This window comes from Erpetoichthys calabaricus, chromosome 2 (genome assembly GCF_900747795.2).
Source record: "Erpetoichthys calabaricus chromosome 2, fErpCal1.3, whole genome shotgun sequence".
Lineage (NCBI taxonomy): Eukaryota > Metazoa > Chordata > Cladistia > Polypteriformes > Polypteridae > Erpetoichthys > Erpetoichthys calabaricus.
The window spans coordinates 148,841,466-148,857,233 of NC_041395.2; the positions used below are offsets into that span (position 1 = coordinate 148,841,466).

General features: G+C 36.9%; 1 protein-coding gene across 1 annotated transcript in view; it reads left to right on the forward strand.

Moving 5' to 3' along the window:
• Positions 1-8,952, forward strand: part of megf6 (multiple EGF like domains 6) — a 340,497-nt gene extending 331,545 nt beyond the window's left edge. The window contains exons 35-38 of the mRNA XM_028794622.2: positions 5,638-5,766; positions 6,725-6,853; positions 7,281-7,409; positions 8,403-8,952. Of these exons, the coding sequence (XP_028650455.1) occupies positions 5,638-5,766; positions 6,725-6,853; positions 7,281-7,409; positions 8,403-8,467 (452 nt within the window). The 3' untranslated portion in view covers positions 8,468-8,952. The remainder of the gene's footprint in view (positions 1-5,637; positions 5,767-6,724; positions 6,854-7,280; positions 7,410-8,402) is intronic.
• Positions 8,953-15,768: the final 6,816 nt, after the last annotated feature.

A 15,768-nucleotide genomic window follows, 5' to 3' on the forward strand; every position in this document is an offset into this window, starting at 1 on the left:
AAATGGCATTTTTGTGGTCGATTTTCATTCAGAGTGACGCAATGCACCATTAATGTGTTTTGTGTGCAGTTTATTTAAAAAAAAAAGTTTATCTTTTGTTGCTTTATTTTGCTGACCACAAAACAAATCAAAAGTGATTTTGTGTTACTACAAAAATTCTGACAAGAAATTCATGTAAATGCAATGAAGTGGTAAAGTGACACTTCACAAGTTAGAACTCAGATACATTTGAACACTGCATCATTACAGCTACTCCAGTGCTTAAATCCATTGGATATGTGAATGACTACATTCTTGGGAATGATCCTGGTTTGAATCCACTGACAAAGTGAGCGCAGATGGTGTTGCCTCTGACCCCATGTGAGCCAAAGGTGTCAGCGGTTAGACAGTAGATGTGGAAGAGAAAAAAATCAATGGAGCTACAAGGAAGGAGCTCTTCCCTGGCAGCTCTATCCTTAGCATCCTTCTCCCAATATACTCAGCATCTCTCCTCTGCACATGTCCATACCAACACAATCGCGCCTCTCTGACTTTGTCTCCCAACCATCCAACCTGAGCTGACCCTCTAATGTACTCAAGATGTACAACTTCACACATCCTTTAAATTGCATCAGAAAAAAATGAGTCACTTTAAAGGGGCTGTAACCTCCAAACCCCAAGATAGAACTGAAAAAGGTTCAGGCTACACATACGCATACATGATTTAAAGAAAGCCAAGAACACTGAAAGATCAAAAGGTAGGCTCAAGCAACCCAGGAGCAGATTAGCAGCTCCATGTCAAGGGCAGATTTACCACCAGAGGCTGTGACAACAAGGGACCTTTTTACAAGCAAACACAACCCCCCTACCCCAAACCACCCACTATGCTCGATGAAACGATTGAGTATCCATGCGCCAAAATGATCAAGATGGACCCAAAGGGATGATGCAATAATGAAGTCTCATATTGAAACCAAGAGTGAGAAATACTGCACTGCATTAAACAACCTGGTGTCCAAGTGCTGCATTATTAAAAATATGATCAACTGTCTGTTAAGGAGCTATGTCACCCAGGGGCCTGTGGGGGTCTTAATCCTGCCTTGCTCCAGGTGCAATGAAAATTTCACATACTCCAAAAAGAAATACTTTTGTTGATAAAAAATTGCATAGAGAAGATCATAGAAAATCGGAAAAATGTAATTACAGTGACTAAACTGAGTTGCTATAAATATTTCAACAATATGTCAAACTTTTCAACAATATGAGGCAGTTTTACTGCTTATTAAATTTCTGTAGAGCAGCAATATCTTTTGGGAGATGAGGAGCAGTGCCCCTTTTCCCCCTAATGGAGAAACATCACTTCATGTTAGCCAAAATAAGACTGTATGTTAGCAAAGTGGTTGCAAGCTATTATGGTAGATTGTTCCCTCTACCATTAAGTGTTAGCATAAATAGCCCTGTTGAAGGATTAGGTATTATTGTCAATCTAAGAATGTCTGATACATAAATAATTATGTCAACTTGCAGCTGTACCCAGTGTGCCCGGGTAAGTAATTTGAAGGCAGAATTACCTAACTCCGATAAACGGTGTTTCTTAAAGTGAACTCTTCCAGAGACAAATTAAATTAATTAAATTTATTTCAGGCATCAAAATCTGGAAGAAGGCACTGTCCTTAAAACTCACTGTAGTAAAAAAGATCCCCACCATCTAAATGATACCCCCAGGGTCAGAGGTTTTGGTTCCAAAGTAGTCTAATGTCTCTTCTTGATAAAAATGGGATATGTGTGCAAACCTTTGTTGAAATTGGACCAAGTGTGTGGAATTGTATAAAGAACACACACACACACATTGATATTTATATATTAGAATAAGGCTTGAGTACAGGGTAGCTCTGAAAAGTGACCCAGTGAAGCAGGTGCAAGACGACATTGCTCATAATTAGGGTCTTGACCTCAATATATCACAGTCTGAGTCAAGAAACGTCTGTGTGAAGTATAAATTTGGGTTGCACAAAATATTGAAGGGTATATTTCCGGAGAGCTGACTTACATTAATTTTCAGAAAATTTAATTGAAAAGTCCCATTTACTAATGTCATATCAGATTATCAAGAAGTGTACTCTTTGAAAGCACTGAAATAAATGTGTTATACTACCTATATGTTTATAGAAGCTAGAAACTATAGTTAGAACAGCAGATCAAAAGGGAAGGTTAGGGAAAAGTTTATGAAGTGTCATACTTGCATGTATTAAAAGAAAGGTTTTAATGAATGGTTAAATATGAGGCGCTATTGTTCCAAGGATGCCAATATATTCTGAAGATATGACTTTTTCTTCTAATTGTAATGCATTAAAACATTGAAATTGTAATTAATTGCAAATAGAGGTGTCTCCAAATAATTAGATGAATAAATAAGAAAAAAAGAAATTGATATTTGTATCCCCTACCCCTATCATTCTTGTGAAATTATTAGTAGTACTGAATTATTTATTTAAGGGTGATGAGAGGCTTTTAGTGGATAATCCACAGGAGTAGTTAGACAAGCAGAACCAAAATGGAAAAGCAAAAAGAGTAAGTCTTTAATCAAGAGATCAAAAAATAAATTACCCCAGAAAATGACTTTACTTTGCCAATTGGTCTTTGAAAGATGGCACACAATATGTGCACATGCAAATACCCCTTAAAAATAACAACCAAAATGGTGCTGACATCACCGACAGAATTCCTGATACCAACGGTAAAAACAAAATTAAAAAAAACACATGAAAAATTAATTAATTCCTGTTATCCTATGTCTTGCCCGCTCCAATAAGGCCATGATCCAGCACTTCAGAGTTACATCATAAAAACCCTTCCCACCCTAGACATCACCTGCTTGAGTTGCTGCCCTTTGGTATTTGGTTCAGGTCCATCCAGTCACAGACAAACCGATTTACGAACAAGTTCCTACCCCAGAGCCATAAGAGTGCTGTTTACTACTAAACAGGTATAATGATTGACAATGACCAATATAACAATAGTCACTCTTGTGCTACAAGTTCTTTGTAAGTTATATTATTTATCTATTTCTATTATTGCACTCAGTTCATATGGCATTATACCAAAGTGCAATATTTAGTTATTCTATTGTATTGTATTATAATTGCTGCAATTTTATTGTACTAAGTACAATGACAATAAAAGGAATTTGAATCTGAATCTGAACTAACCACTTCCAGCATCAGTCTCTGAGACTCTTAAGTAGTTCCCATCTTCTCTACTAAATACCATGTCAGCAGTCGCCTTGCTAAGAGCGGGCATGCTTCAATGGATGGTGTACAATGCACTGGAGAGCAGTACCAGCCAGCCTGAAGATGGTCACAGGGGAGCTAATCAATATTTGGGGGAGGAAGTGCCTGCACATTGCCATCAACTATCTCTAGGTTGAGTATGAATTCTGACTGGCAAGCCCTGTACGTCTTGGCAATTAATTTTTTACAGGCACAAGCAGGAGTCCTGGGTTTTTGAAATGGGAATGCTGTGCCAGCAAGGGAAGGAAGTGCTTGTTGCTTGAATCAAACCATCCTCAAAGAATTAAGCTTTAAAAATCACATGACAAAATATTATTATACCTTCTTAATCCATTTCAGAGTCAATAGGAGGCCAGAATCCATACATTCTGTATTATGTATTACCTTTCACGTTATGATTTAGCAATGTATTATTTCCTACCAGTAACGGCGTACTGCACGATAACGTGCAATGAATACACTTGACTTACACTTTTCATACTCTTTCTCTGTAAATTTAGCATTCGTTTGCTCAGAGGTTGATGTGCTTGCTTCATGAACAGCTCGTTTTCTCCACCCTAGTGGCCCGCTTCTTCTTTTCTTTCGTCGGCATCTTTTCGCATTAAAACTGATTAAGTGAGTGTTTGGGTTGCAATTACTTAGTACGTTTTTCTTAATTTTCACTTAAGCTGGCACTTAAGTCTTCAATCTGCCTCAAGAATGATTTAACATATGAAGAGGTAGGGAAGTGACAGTGAAAGTGGTAGGGATGAGAACGGAGCCTGTATTCATGCGTCGCACGGCTGCTCTACTGCATGCTGCCGAGAGTTAATTCTATAATACAATAAAATAAAAATAAAAAGAATAATAAAAATCATCACCCTGAAAGTGGACAGTAGAGGTCACGTAGTATATGTGTACCAAATTCCAGGTCAATAGGTCAAACGGTTTGTGAGTTACAGGTGATTTAAAATCCTGGACAGACAAACGAACAGCCATGGTAGCGTATTATATAAGAAGATTGTGGTCAAGGATGAGTATAATGAGGAGTCAAATATGTCGTTTGTTGCTTATCCTTTTTCTGCTGCTGTAGCGTTGGGATCTCATTAAGACCTGCATCAACATGTAAGCTTAATTCACACATTGGCATTATCTGTTTTGTGCCATTGGAATCTGTTCTAAAAGAAATTAAACACTGCAAAACTCATTATATAAATAAATAAATTTTGCCAGGAGAAGGTTGCGTCATTTGTCCTTGACTGACATCTCAAAAAGGCCATTATAGAACTTTTCATTGAAGACCAGCTCAGAGTATTAATGCAAATGTACAAATGGAAATGATTATACAAAGTGATAATTATGCAGTATTTATTTATATAAGCACATATATGCATTTAAATGAATAGTACTACCATGTTGAATAAAATAAACATCAGGTACCGCAAAAGAGGAGTTTGATATCCATGCTCTGTTCTCTTTTCTTTGTAGTATCTGCAAATCTCTTCCAGCTGCCATCATTGGTTTTCCAACCCCACTATGCTCATCAAAAATTCATAACTTTGTCCTCTTAGACAGATGTGCACTGTGTTGAACTTCTGTATGGTGTGTGGGAAAAAATTGTACCATTCTAAAATGTGCACTTGCATTCAAGGCAGGGGCAAATTCTTTTCAAGTTTCTCTCTAGTAACAACAGTACAGTATGCTAAAGCTGTTGACCCGGTATCTATCTCATATCTGTAGCTCATAATAATATGGTACAAAGTAATATTTACAGAATGATGAGAGTTGATCCAGTGGATTTTGTTTCTCTTAATCCAGATTATATATCATACAATAAAAAGGAAATCAGACTCTCTAACTGATGAAGTATGAGCCCAAGCTTACTTATAGTAATTGACGCACCTTTAACCAAGGCAAATAAAGGAATGAAAGAGAATAAATATTAAACACAATTGCAGCTTTGCAGTTCAACTTTCCCAAGCTAAAGTGAACACTATATAATGCTTAGTTTAATCCATCTGACATTTCAGACCATTTGATGCATAATATATAGCACATTTTTTATGTTGCTGGATGCTGTTTTTTTCTTTCCCTGATTGTTGTTTTTTTTTTGTTTAGTATATTATATCATATTTAAAGTATTTCCTTTTTACTGCTATTCAGAGAATAAGAGTGAGAATTCAGATGTAATGTACAGAAAACAAAGTATGAGCTTGAACAATGTAAAACATACAGTAGGTGGCACTGAATCCCTATTTAATAAATGATAACATTTTGTGCATTTAAACTCAGATTTGCCAAATGGTATAACACTGTATACTCATGTAAACCTGTGTCATGATTCTGATATGCATAGGAATCTACTGTAATACAATTCTTGTTTCTTTAGGCTGTCCTTCTGGATTTTATGGGTATTTTTGTGCTCAAACATGTAACTGTAAGAATGGTGCTTCATGTGATCCGCAGACTGGAGAATGCCTTTGTCAAGCAGGATACCATGGAACTCAATGTGAAAAAGGTATATTGAGAATGACGTTTTACTTTGTTTATTGTAAATTATGGTTGTAGTCTGTAGTCAAAATTAAGATGGGTCAGCTCACATTTTTACACTAGACTTTCCATTCTCAAAAGTACTTTTCCTTCATTATATACTTAGTTTCCTTGGCTTTTTTTTTCTTTTTACATTTTATACCTTACTCCACTTAGTATTGGTCCAATATGTCAAACACATCTTTCTGGCTTGTGTTGGCAATTGTCACAATGTCTAATTCATTGTTTTTAAGAAGATTAACAAGGTGGAACAAATATGTGTGCATACGGTGTAACAGATAAAATGAGATGGACGGTTCCTTACCTGCCCTGAATGTCTTTATAATGGAAGGTCATAAATGGATGGGTTAATTTGCTGGGGAATTTATAATCAGGGGGCCATCATAATAATAGTAGGACAGAAGGAAATTGCCTCCTGGGGCCATGCATATCCCCGATACACAGGATGGCAGCATTGCTTCCTTTAGTATATCCATGTGGCAACATGAGAGTTGTAGTCCAGATGGGCAGCCCTCTTGGGGTACTCATGAGGCCACACAGGGGAGCTGCTGGAGGAGATCTTCTCCAATTCAAGGAGGTTCCACCTGACCCGAAAGTGCTTCCTGGGTGGGGTGCTGTGGCACTGAAACTACTTCCAGCTCCAGCATAAAAGGAAGACCAACACTTGCATGTGGAAGAGTGAAGAAGAAAGGAAAAGAACAGAACTGTGATTGGAATAGAGATTGTGGATTCGAACCTGTCATTGTTAAATAAAATAAAATAAGTTCATTTGTACCTGGGGCCGTCTCTGTGTTGTTGTGTCTGGGTTTTTTGGCTTAGAGATGCCCCATGCAGGCCACAGCTGATAATCAAAAAAAAAATCAATGTTAGCTGAATAAAGAACAATGATTTCTGAACAGTGGGGTCATAATATATCTTCTCTGCAGGCTGCAGTTATGGGACATACGGAGAGAACTGCCAGCATCGCTGCCACTGTGATGCAGGTGGACCCTGTGATGCAGTAACTGGAAAATGTATTTGTTCCCTTGGAAGGACTGGAGAAAGGTGTGATACTGGTAAGAAACTGATTACAATAATTTAGCAAAAAATTTCTGTATTAACTGAGTGTACCTTAAATGACCTACAGTATGTTTATCGTTTCACTCCATTATGTGCCAAGTGTGTAATGTATTTCAAATGTCTTGTTTAATTTTGCTTTGTAAAAACACTTCTCTTATATTTCATATATTCTGAATTTACAAGCGTAAAGCATTTTTCAATATAGAAATAAAACATGGAGATGCAGTGGTCCAGAAATAGACTGCTGCCCATTTAGGTTCACTTACTGCCTTGCAGGACAGATTCCACTCACCAGCCACCCTGTACTGGATTAAGAATATTTAAGAATGTTTGCTATGCTATATAAATTAAATGATGTTATATAATGTATAATGCTATATACTGTACATTTTGTGAGTGTGTATTTTGTTTTTCTCTGTGAAGACTGCAGAATCAACCAATTTGGACCTGGGTGCTTACTAACATGTGAATGCAGCAGTCAGGCACAATGTAACATTCACAATGGAAACTGTATATGTTCCTTAAATTGGATGGGACCTACATGTTCAGAAGGTAAAGTATACATTATCCATATCAACAGTCTTAAATGAAAAATCACACACATTTGACATTTAGTTTAAAATGTCACAGCATGCCACTCTTCTAAAATAGACCGCTCAGGGAGTTAATATGTGGACTGTTCTAGCCCTTGAGTTTTTTAACCATTATGTCCCTGTTTTGGATTAAGAGAAGCCTGGCTGGAACAGGCACAAGCCACAAAGCTTTGAACTTTATGATAAAAATGAAGTGTTTGTAGAACTCTGGTTTAGCACAGGGAAACCATGCAAACTTCATAGCACCCCAGCAAGTAAGTACTATAAAGTAGAATTTCTACTTTCTTCACCCTGTTATTGTCCTGTGAAGACTCCTGACGTTAAAATGAGAAGTTTAGAACAGGCTTCAACTTAATAAGTCATGGTGTTTGATGGGTGATGCGAGGAGAGGCAATATTTTATGTCCAGCATGCATAATATGTCCCATGTAGTAGCACATCATTGGGGTAGAGAAAAGCAAGCAGCACTATTCTATAGTAATGTGGACAGCAATAGAGCAGCAAGTGACTTGGTTATCTAAGATAGGTGGCTTCTCCTTTCTTTCCCATAAGTAATTCACTGCAAATAGTGGACACAGTGTCTCACTGATCAGCTTTGCTTAAAATCCCATCACAATGTACTTTTATACACTGTAATGTGATACATACAGCAAAAAGATTTTATCACTGATCACCTTTATGTTTTTTTTAATTTGACAAACATTACTAGCAAGTATGACTGGCTTTGTTCAAAAAGTCCTAGAATATGTAGCAAGAAAAAATAAGTGTTAAAAAGTAAAAAGATGAATATCAAGCATTATACACTTCTAACTGAACACATTTCTGCCCACCTTAGCAACCCACACTTTAAAAGTATTTGATGATCACCCATATCGAAAGCTAAAAAGTCAAGCATCTCTAAAACATGCAAAACAAGTATTTCATTCTAACACTTTTTATCTTCATTGTTTCAGGCGGGCCCCAGATTACTGAGCAAGCACAAGGAACTGACCTTGTAAAACACTCTGCACCTCAGTAATCTTCAGACAAGTATCATCAGGTTATACCAGGAAACATTTTCTCAAAATGGAGAACTGCAAGAGATGGCATTCCGGAAGAAAGAGCATTGCTTCCTTATTTTTTTTAACTCATTCTACTTTTGTTAAGTACAGGACTGACCGACACATATCATTTCTCTTCTTCAGGTGCCAGGCAGTTTTCTTTTTAAGAATGGGACACGTGTTTGTAACATTCATGTAAAAACATTTTTATCTCAATCATTAGAATGACTTTTTCTTACACCATCCTCTAGGTATCCTGCTGTACAATACTTTGATATTGTAGATAATGGTGCTGATTTCTCCTACTGGGTAGTGCGTTGCCGTTCACACTGCCTAAAAGTGAGTCTCTCAAGAGTTCATTAATGTATCATTACATTTTTATTTCACATATTTTTCTTTTTTGTATTCTTTAGTCTAGTTAAAGATCAGATGTGAACTTTTAAAGTAAATTGCTGTGAGTGTACGATTTTCACCTAAGTCCTATGCTTTTGTTTATGAATTTTATGTTTGTAGAGCTCTGATTTTTCTCACAGATGTGATTGCATTGAGTTCCGGGGTACACAAGAAAAATATAATGTATAAATATGAAAGAGGCAGCAGACATCCTCTGTATAGCATGAATTAACCTAGATATTGCAAAATGGTACGTGGATAATTAGTTCAACAATTTAGTTGTGTAGCACAATTGAACAAAGGTTATCAGTGGTTAGCAATTCCTATCCCTGAATGCATACTCTGTTTACCAGGAAACATCGACCTGATATTTAGATTTTGTAAATATGTAATATAATATATTAGGCTATATTACCAGAATTTACAAACTGATTTGACAACAATCCCCTTTAATATTGCATCTTTCTTACCACACAGTTACTAACAGCAGCAAATCCACATACAGTATTCAGAGCAACATGAGTGCTCCCGATATGGGTGTTGTGTTTCAAGTGAGAGTCTATCTGCATAAAGTATACCAAAGACTTTAAGAATATCCATGACTCTGACAGGTTTTCTCTTCAGAATTAAGTTAGTTATCTCTTACACTAATGTTTGTACAACGAATATGCCAAAATAAATATAGCTACATATGTGGCACTAGTGTGTTCCTGTCCATCTATATTGACTGTCATCCTTCATTCTAACAGCATCTAACTCTGCACATTCCAGAAAGAACATTTGTAAGAACATTAGAGCAATCTAGACGATAACAGGCCCTTTAGCCCAGCAAGCTCGCCAGGCTTATGCACTTAATTATTCTAAAATAATATCAAGTCTAGTTTTGAAAGTCCCTAAAGTCCTATGTCTAAAACACTACTTGATAACTTATTCCATGTGTCAATGTTTCTCTGTGTGAAGAAAAACTTCCTAATATGTGAAATATACCCTTAACAAGTTTCCAACTGTGTCCCTGTGTTCTTGATGAAATCATTTTAAAATAACCGTCTTGATTCACTGTACTAATTCCCTTCATAATTTTAAACACTTCAATCATGTCTCCTCTTAATCTCTTTTTTACATAAACTGAAAAGGCTCGGCTCTTTTAATCTTTCCTCATAATTCATCCCCTTGTACACCTGGAAAGAGCAGAGTCACTCTTCTCTGGACTTTTTCTAGCGTTGCTATGTCTTTTTTGTAGCCAAAACTGCACATAGTACTCCAGATGAGGCCTCACCAGTGCGTTAAAAAGCTTGAGCATAACCTCCTTGGACTTGTACTCCACACATCGTGCTATATAACCTAACATTCTGTTAGCCTATTTAATAGATTCTGAACACTGTCAGGCAGTTGATAGTGTCAAGTCCAACTATGCCCCTGTGTTCTTGATGAACTTATTTTAAAAAGTAACAGTCTCGATCCACTGTACTCAATCCCTTCATTATTATAAACACTTCAATCACATTTCCTCTTAATCTTCTTCTGAAGGTTTAAGTTGAAACTACAACAAAGAAAAATTACAACTGAGAAATCCAAAGTCAAATTTAATTTTGAATGTATGTTTAATGATGAATGCACAATAATCTCTTGACAAACATGCCAACTGAGAGAGAAACCATATTGCAGCACAAATGAAAACAAGATAATGGGCACAGTGTTTTTACAGAAATGTATAATTTGATTTTTCAGCAAAAACTGTGAAACTCTGGTTATGAAGGAATACTCAAGTGCCATGTGATGACTTGTAGGCAGGCAGGAACGTGACGTATGACCACAATCCTTTCGGCAGCATGATGTGTTGTGATCAACAGGGCCACATTTTAGGGTTATAGGAATGTGTAGATAAACCTAAATGAACACTGGACATAAACTGTTACAAAGGAGGTGCCTTTGTCCCGTTCTCAATTCATTGGAATACATTGGTCATCCAAATATAACATTTTTATAGCAGAGTGAATTTTGACACTGGTCACTAAACATTTCAGGAAAGACACATTATGGAACGAATGTGACTAGAATTCAGGCTACATTTCCTTATTAACCTATATTATTACTATTACACCTTTTGGTAGACAATTCAAAAAGGTTTTTTTTATTGAAAAAAATAATTTTTTATATTTTTAACACTTTAATATCCTGTAATTCAGTATTTTTAATCGCAATATGTTTTTTTCTAAAGCTTAACAAGTTTTAACAGTTTTAGCACAAATTGGTAAATATCATCTTGCGTCTCATTATCCATCCTGATTCAGCACACTTCGCTATCCCATTTCGGGATCATAAGGTTTTATTCAATATTAGCCTTATTTACTTACTCATTTGTTTTTTTAACTTGTGTAGCTTATTTCGAGTATGCTGTGCAGGGAGGCACCCTTTTTTAGACTGAAATCCTGATGGAGAATGCCGACAGTACATTCCCTCGATAAATGAATGAATGTGCTCCTTAATGAGATCTTTGATGCACCATCCATTTCTGTACACATCCACAAATGATGTACTTGTTTCTGAGAACAATATTCATTATACACATACATAAATGTTAAAGAATATTTTCCTGTTATGAACACTACAACTTCGTAACAGTTGGCTGTTTTGGTGTGCCACCAGTGATACAAACATAATTTCCTCTGACCAATGGTATACAGTGGTGTGAAAAACTATTTGCCCCCTTCCTGATTTCTTATTCTTTTGCATGTTTGTCACACAAAATGTTTCTGATCATCAAACACATTTAACCATTAGTCAAATATAACACAAGTAAACACAAAATGCAGTTTTTAAATGATGGTTTTTATTAATTAGGGACAAAAAAAATCCAAACCTACATGGCCCTGTGTGAAAAAGTAATTGCCCCCTTGTTAAAAAATAACCTAACTGTGGTGTATCACACCTGAGTTCAATTTCCGTAACCACCCCCAGGCCTGATTACTGCCACACCTGTTTCAATCAAGAAATCACTTAAATAGGAGCTGCCTGACACAGAGAAGTAGACCAAAAGCACCTCAAAAGCTAGACATCATGCCAAGATCCAAAGAAATTCAGGAACAAATGAGAACAGAAGTAATTGAGATCTATCAGTCTGGTAAAGGTTATAAAGCCATTTCTAAAGCTTTGGGACTCCAGCGAACCACAGTGAGAGCCATTATCCACAAATGGCAAAAACATGGAACAGTGGTGAACCTTCCCAGGAGTGGCCGGCCGACCAAAATTACCCCAAGACGCAGAGACGACTAATCCGAGAGGTCACAAAAGACCCCAGGACAACGTCTAAAGAACTGCAGGCCTCACTTGCCTCAATTAAGGTCAGTGTTCACGACTCCACCATAAGAAAGAGACTGGGCAAAAACGGCCTGCATGGCAGATTTCCAAGACGCAAACCACTGTTAAGCAAAAAGAACATTAGGGCTCGTCTCAATTTTGCTAAGAAACATCTCAATGATTGCCAAGACTTTTGGGAAAATACCTTGTGGACTGATGAGACAAAAGTTAAACTTTTTGGAAGGCAAATGTCCCGTTACATCTGGCGTAAAAGGAACACAGCATTTCAGAAAAAGAACATCATACCAACAGTAAAATATGGTGGTGGTAGTGTGATGGTCTGGGGTTGTTTTGCTGCTTCAGGACCTGGAAGGCTTGCTGTGATAGATGGAACCATGAATTCTACTGTCTACCAAAAAATCCTGAAGTAGAATGTCCGGCCATCTGTTCGTCAACTCAAGCTGAAGCGATCTTGGGTGCTGCAACAGGACAATGACCCAAAACACACCAGCAAATCCACCTCTGAATGGCTGAAGAAAAACAAAATGAAGACTTTGGAGTGGCCTAGTCAAAGTCCTGACCTGAATCCAATTGAGATGCTTTGGCATGACCTTAAAAAGGCGGTTCATGCTAGAAAACCCTCAAATAAAGCTGAATTACAACAATTTTGCAAAGATGAGTGGGCCAAAATTCCTCCAGAGCGCTGTAAAAGACTCATTGCAAGTTATCGCAAACGCTTGATTGCAGTTATTGCTGCTAAGGGTGGCCCAACCAGTTATTAGGTTCAGGGGGCAATTACTTTTTCACACAGGGCCATGTAGGTTTGGATTTTTTTTTCTCCCTAAATAATAAAAACCACCATTTACAAACTGCATTTTGTGTTTACGTGTGTTATATTTGACTAATGGTTAAATGTGTTTGATGATCAGAAACATTTTGTGTGACAAACATGCAAAAGAATAAGAAATCAGGAAGGGGGCAAATAGTTTTTCACACCACTGTATATATATATATATATATATATATATATATATATATATATATATATATATATATATATATATATATATATACACTGTAGACAGCAAGGATTTTTTGTATTTATTTATTTTTTGTGTAAATTAAAACAACCACCTGTGTCTCCATTTTGCTGCACTTCTTTTTTTTATTATAAACTTTACCGATATAATTAATCATATGTATTTCCTTTGATTCTTTGTGACCAATGGAGAAATCATGATAGATAACTGTAGAGTGTACACAAAGAGCATTACAGGACACAGTCTGAATTTGTATTGCTCCAGACAATGTAAATTTTAAAAGACAATATAATGGATAAGAAAATATCAATCACATGTATGTATGTTGTGTAATAATTATGTGACACCATATTTCCACTGTTGTTTACATTTTTACAGTATCAAATATTAATTTTACAAATGCAAAATTCAAAGCATAGTGAGTAATTGACATTTTGATCGTGATTTTGAACATCCCTGCTTTTTGTTCTCTCTCTGTCTGTTTCAGTCTTTGGGCGAATTGACTCATTTTTTTTTTCTAAGTAAATTTCAGATATTTATGTGCTGTATTCCTTGAATGATTGTACAATGTGTTTCCTCACACACTATAAAATGATGACATACTTGCTTTAGATTCCTAAAATGTGTCCCATAGCCCTTTTAACTGCTCTCTTTCGTGTCTGCAAATCATTTTTTCCTCTTACGGTAAATGCCTCTTGTAAAGATCCTTAGCACAATCTCAGGACGACTGAATGCCAAAATTGTGCTTTTAAACCATGTTATCATTTCCATGACGCAACTTCACACATGCTACTATCTGGCACGGGGTTTCTGTAATAAAGAGTAATTTTCTTAAATGCTTGAAGATGCATTCTACAGTACACTATATTCTGTATGTGTGTGTGTGCATTTATGTTTTATTTGAAATGTTAGTTTGTTTTAAATAGTACTCAGGTCATTTTAACTAGTTTTGTATGCAGGCCAGTCACAAGCTCTTGTTTCTCCTGGGGGATTCCCAGGCACTTATGGGCCAAAGTAAAATTAACCTGATGCGTCTGTCCAAAGGCTTCCCAGCAGCCTCCTCCCAGTGCTCTTTACCCAGAGTAATTCCATCGGTAGACACCCAGGGAGAATTGTTAAGAAACACCATAAACCACATCAATGAGCTTCCTTCAATCTGAATAAAGAGAGGTCTGCTCTAAGTACTCACTAAAATAGCTAAGCTCCTGATTTTGTCACTTTGTCTTTCGGAGAACACTTCCTTCTGTCACTCCAACTGATGTGCCTGTTCTCTCAATCTGAAGTTAGTTGTGCCTTATGCTAATAAATGAGAAAGTTGACACTGACCAGTAAACTGAGAGCCCTGTGTTCAAGAAGGAGCCAGATGCTTTTGATAACTTATGTCAATTTCAAAGAATGAGCATATGACCTATTATGACATTAGGATTGGTGCCATGTAACATGTCTTCAGACGCTTCAGTAAAACCAATAAGTTGAAAGATGATCATTAAATAGCTGTCGCTTCCACATTCAAGCAAATAAAGGTCTTGAGGTGATTGCACAGCAGATCTGTGACATGGCTTGGCTACGGATTCTGAAGACACCACAGAACATTAGCCTTCATTTATTAAGCATGGAAGGCAGCAAACAATCTGTACAGTCATGCCATTGATAATTGCAGTGATTTTGAATTGAACTCCTCACGCAGAAACCTCTGGCAGAGGTTCCACCAAAACACTTTACAGTAACACTTGTGTTGTCCAGGTTAGTACTTCTCAAGGTGGGGGGCATAAGGGAAATTCTGGGGGCTACCTAAAGTGGCTCGACATTTCTGTAGAAACATATAGACAAGCAACTTAAAGTAGCACTTTGTCACTTTAACCTCCTTGGTGTTGACCCCAAGCGTGACTCAGGCTTAGAATTCTACGCAAGTATGGTTAACCATGAGTCAGACTCTGGGTGACGTGTAATGATTTGTATTACATTTTTAAGTCTGAATAATGCACTGGACAGTATTTTGCTTCCATTTAGTGGATGAAATAACATCATGCTTCAAAAAATGAATATTTCTAGGCATTTTGCTACTCTAAGGTATCTCATCAATATTCATGAGTGGGTCAGAGCCTCCAAGTAAAAACACAGTGGCAAATGAAAAGCTGGAATAATAGTTTCAGAAAGAACTGAAATTACACAATATCTGAATCGAGCGATAGCGATGACAATGTGAATTGGTCATCAGACATTGACGCAGAAAATTAAACTGATGCACGATACAGCACTGTATGAACAAACCGCCATGTTATGCCCTGTGAATTTGCTCATGTGAAACTTTAGCATGGTGTGACAGTAGCTGTATGAGAAAAAGGCAAAATAATTGGGATTAAACACAAGGATAAGCAGGACGTTAGCTCCATAAGAATTGTTCACAATGTGGCAATTGTTGTTCGTGTAAGGAGAAATGTGGAAGTCACTAAGTCTTATGCTGTTGTAGCCTACAATAACACAATGGGTGCATCAATTGTGCAAATTAAGGTGCTCACATTCCACCCTGTCATGTGCAAGCAACAGAA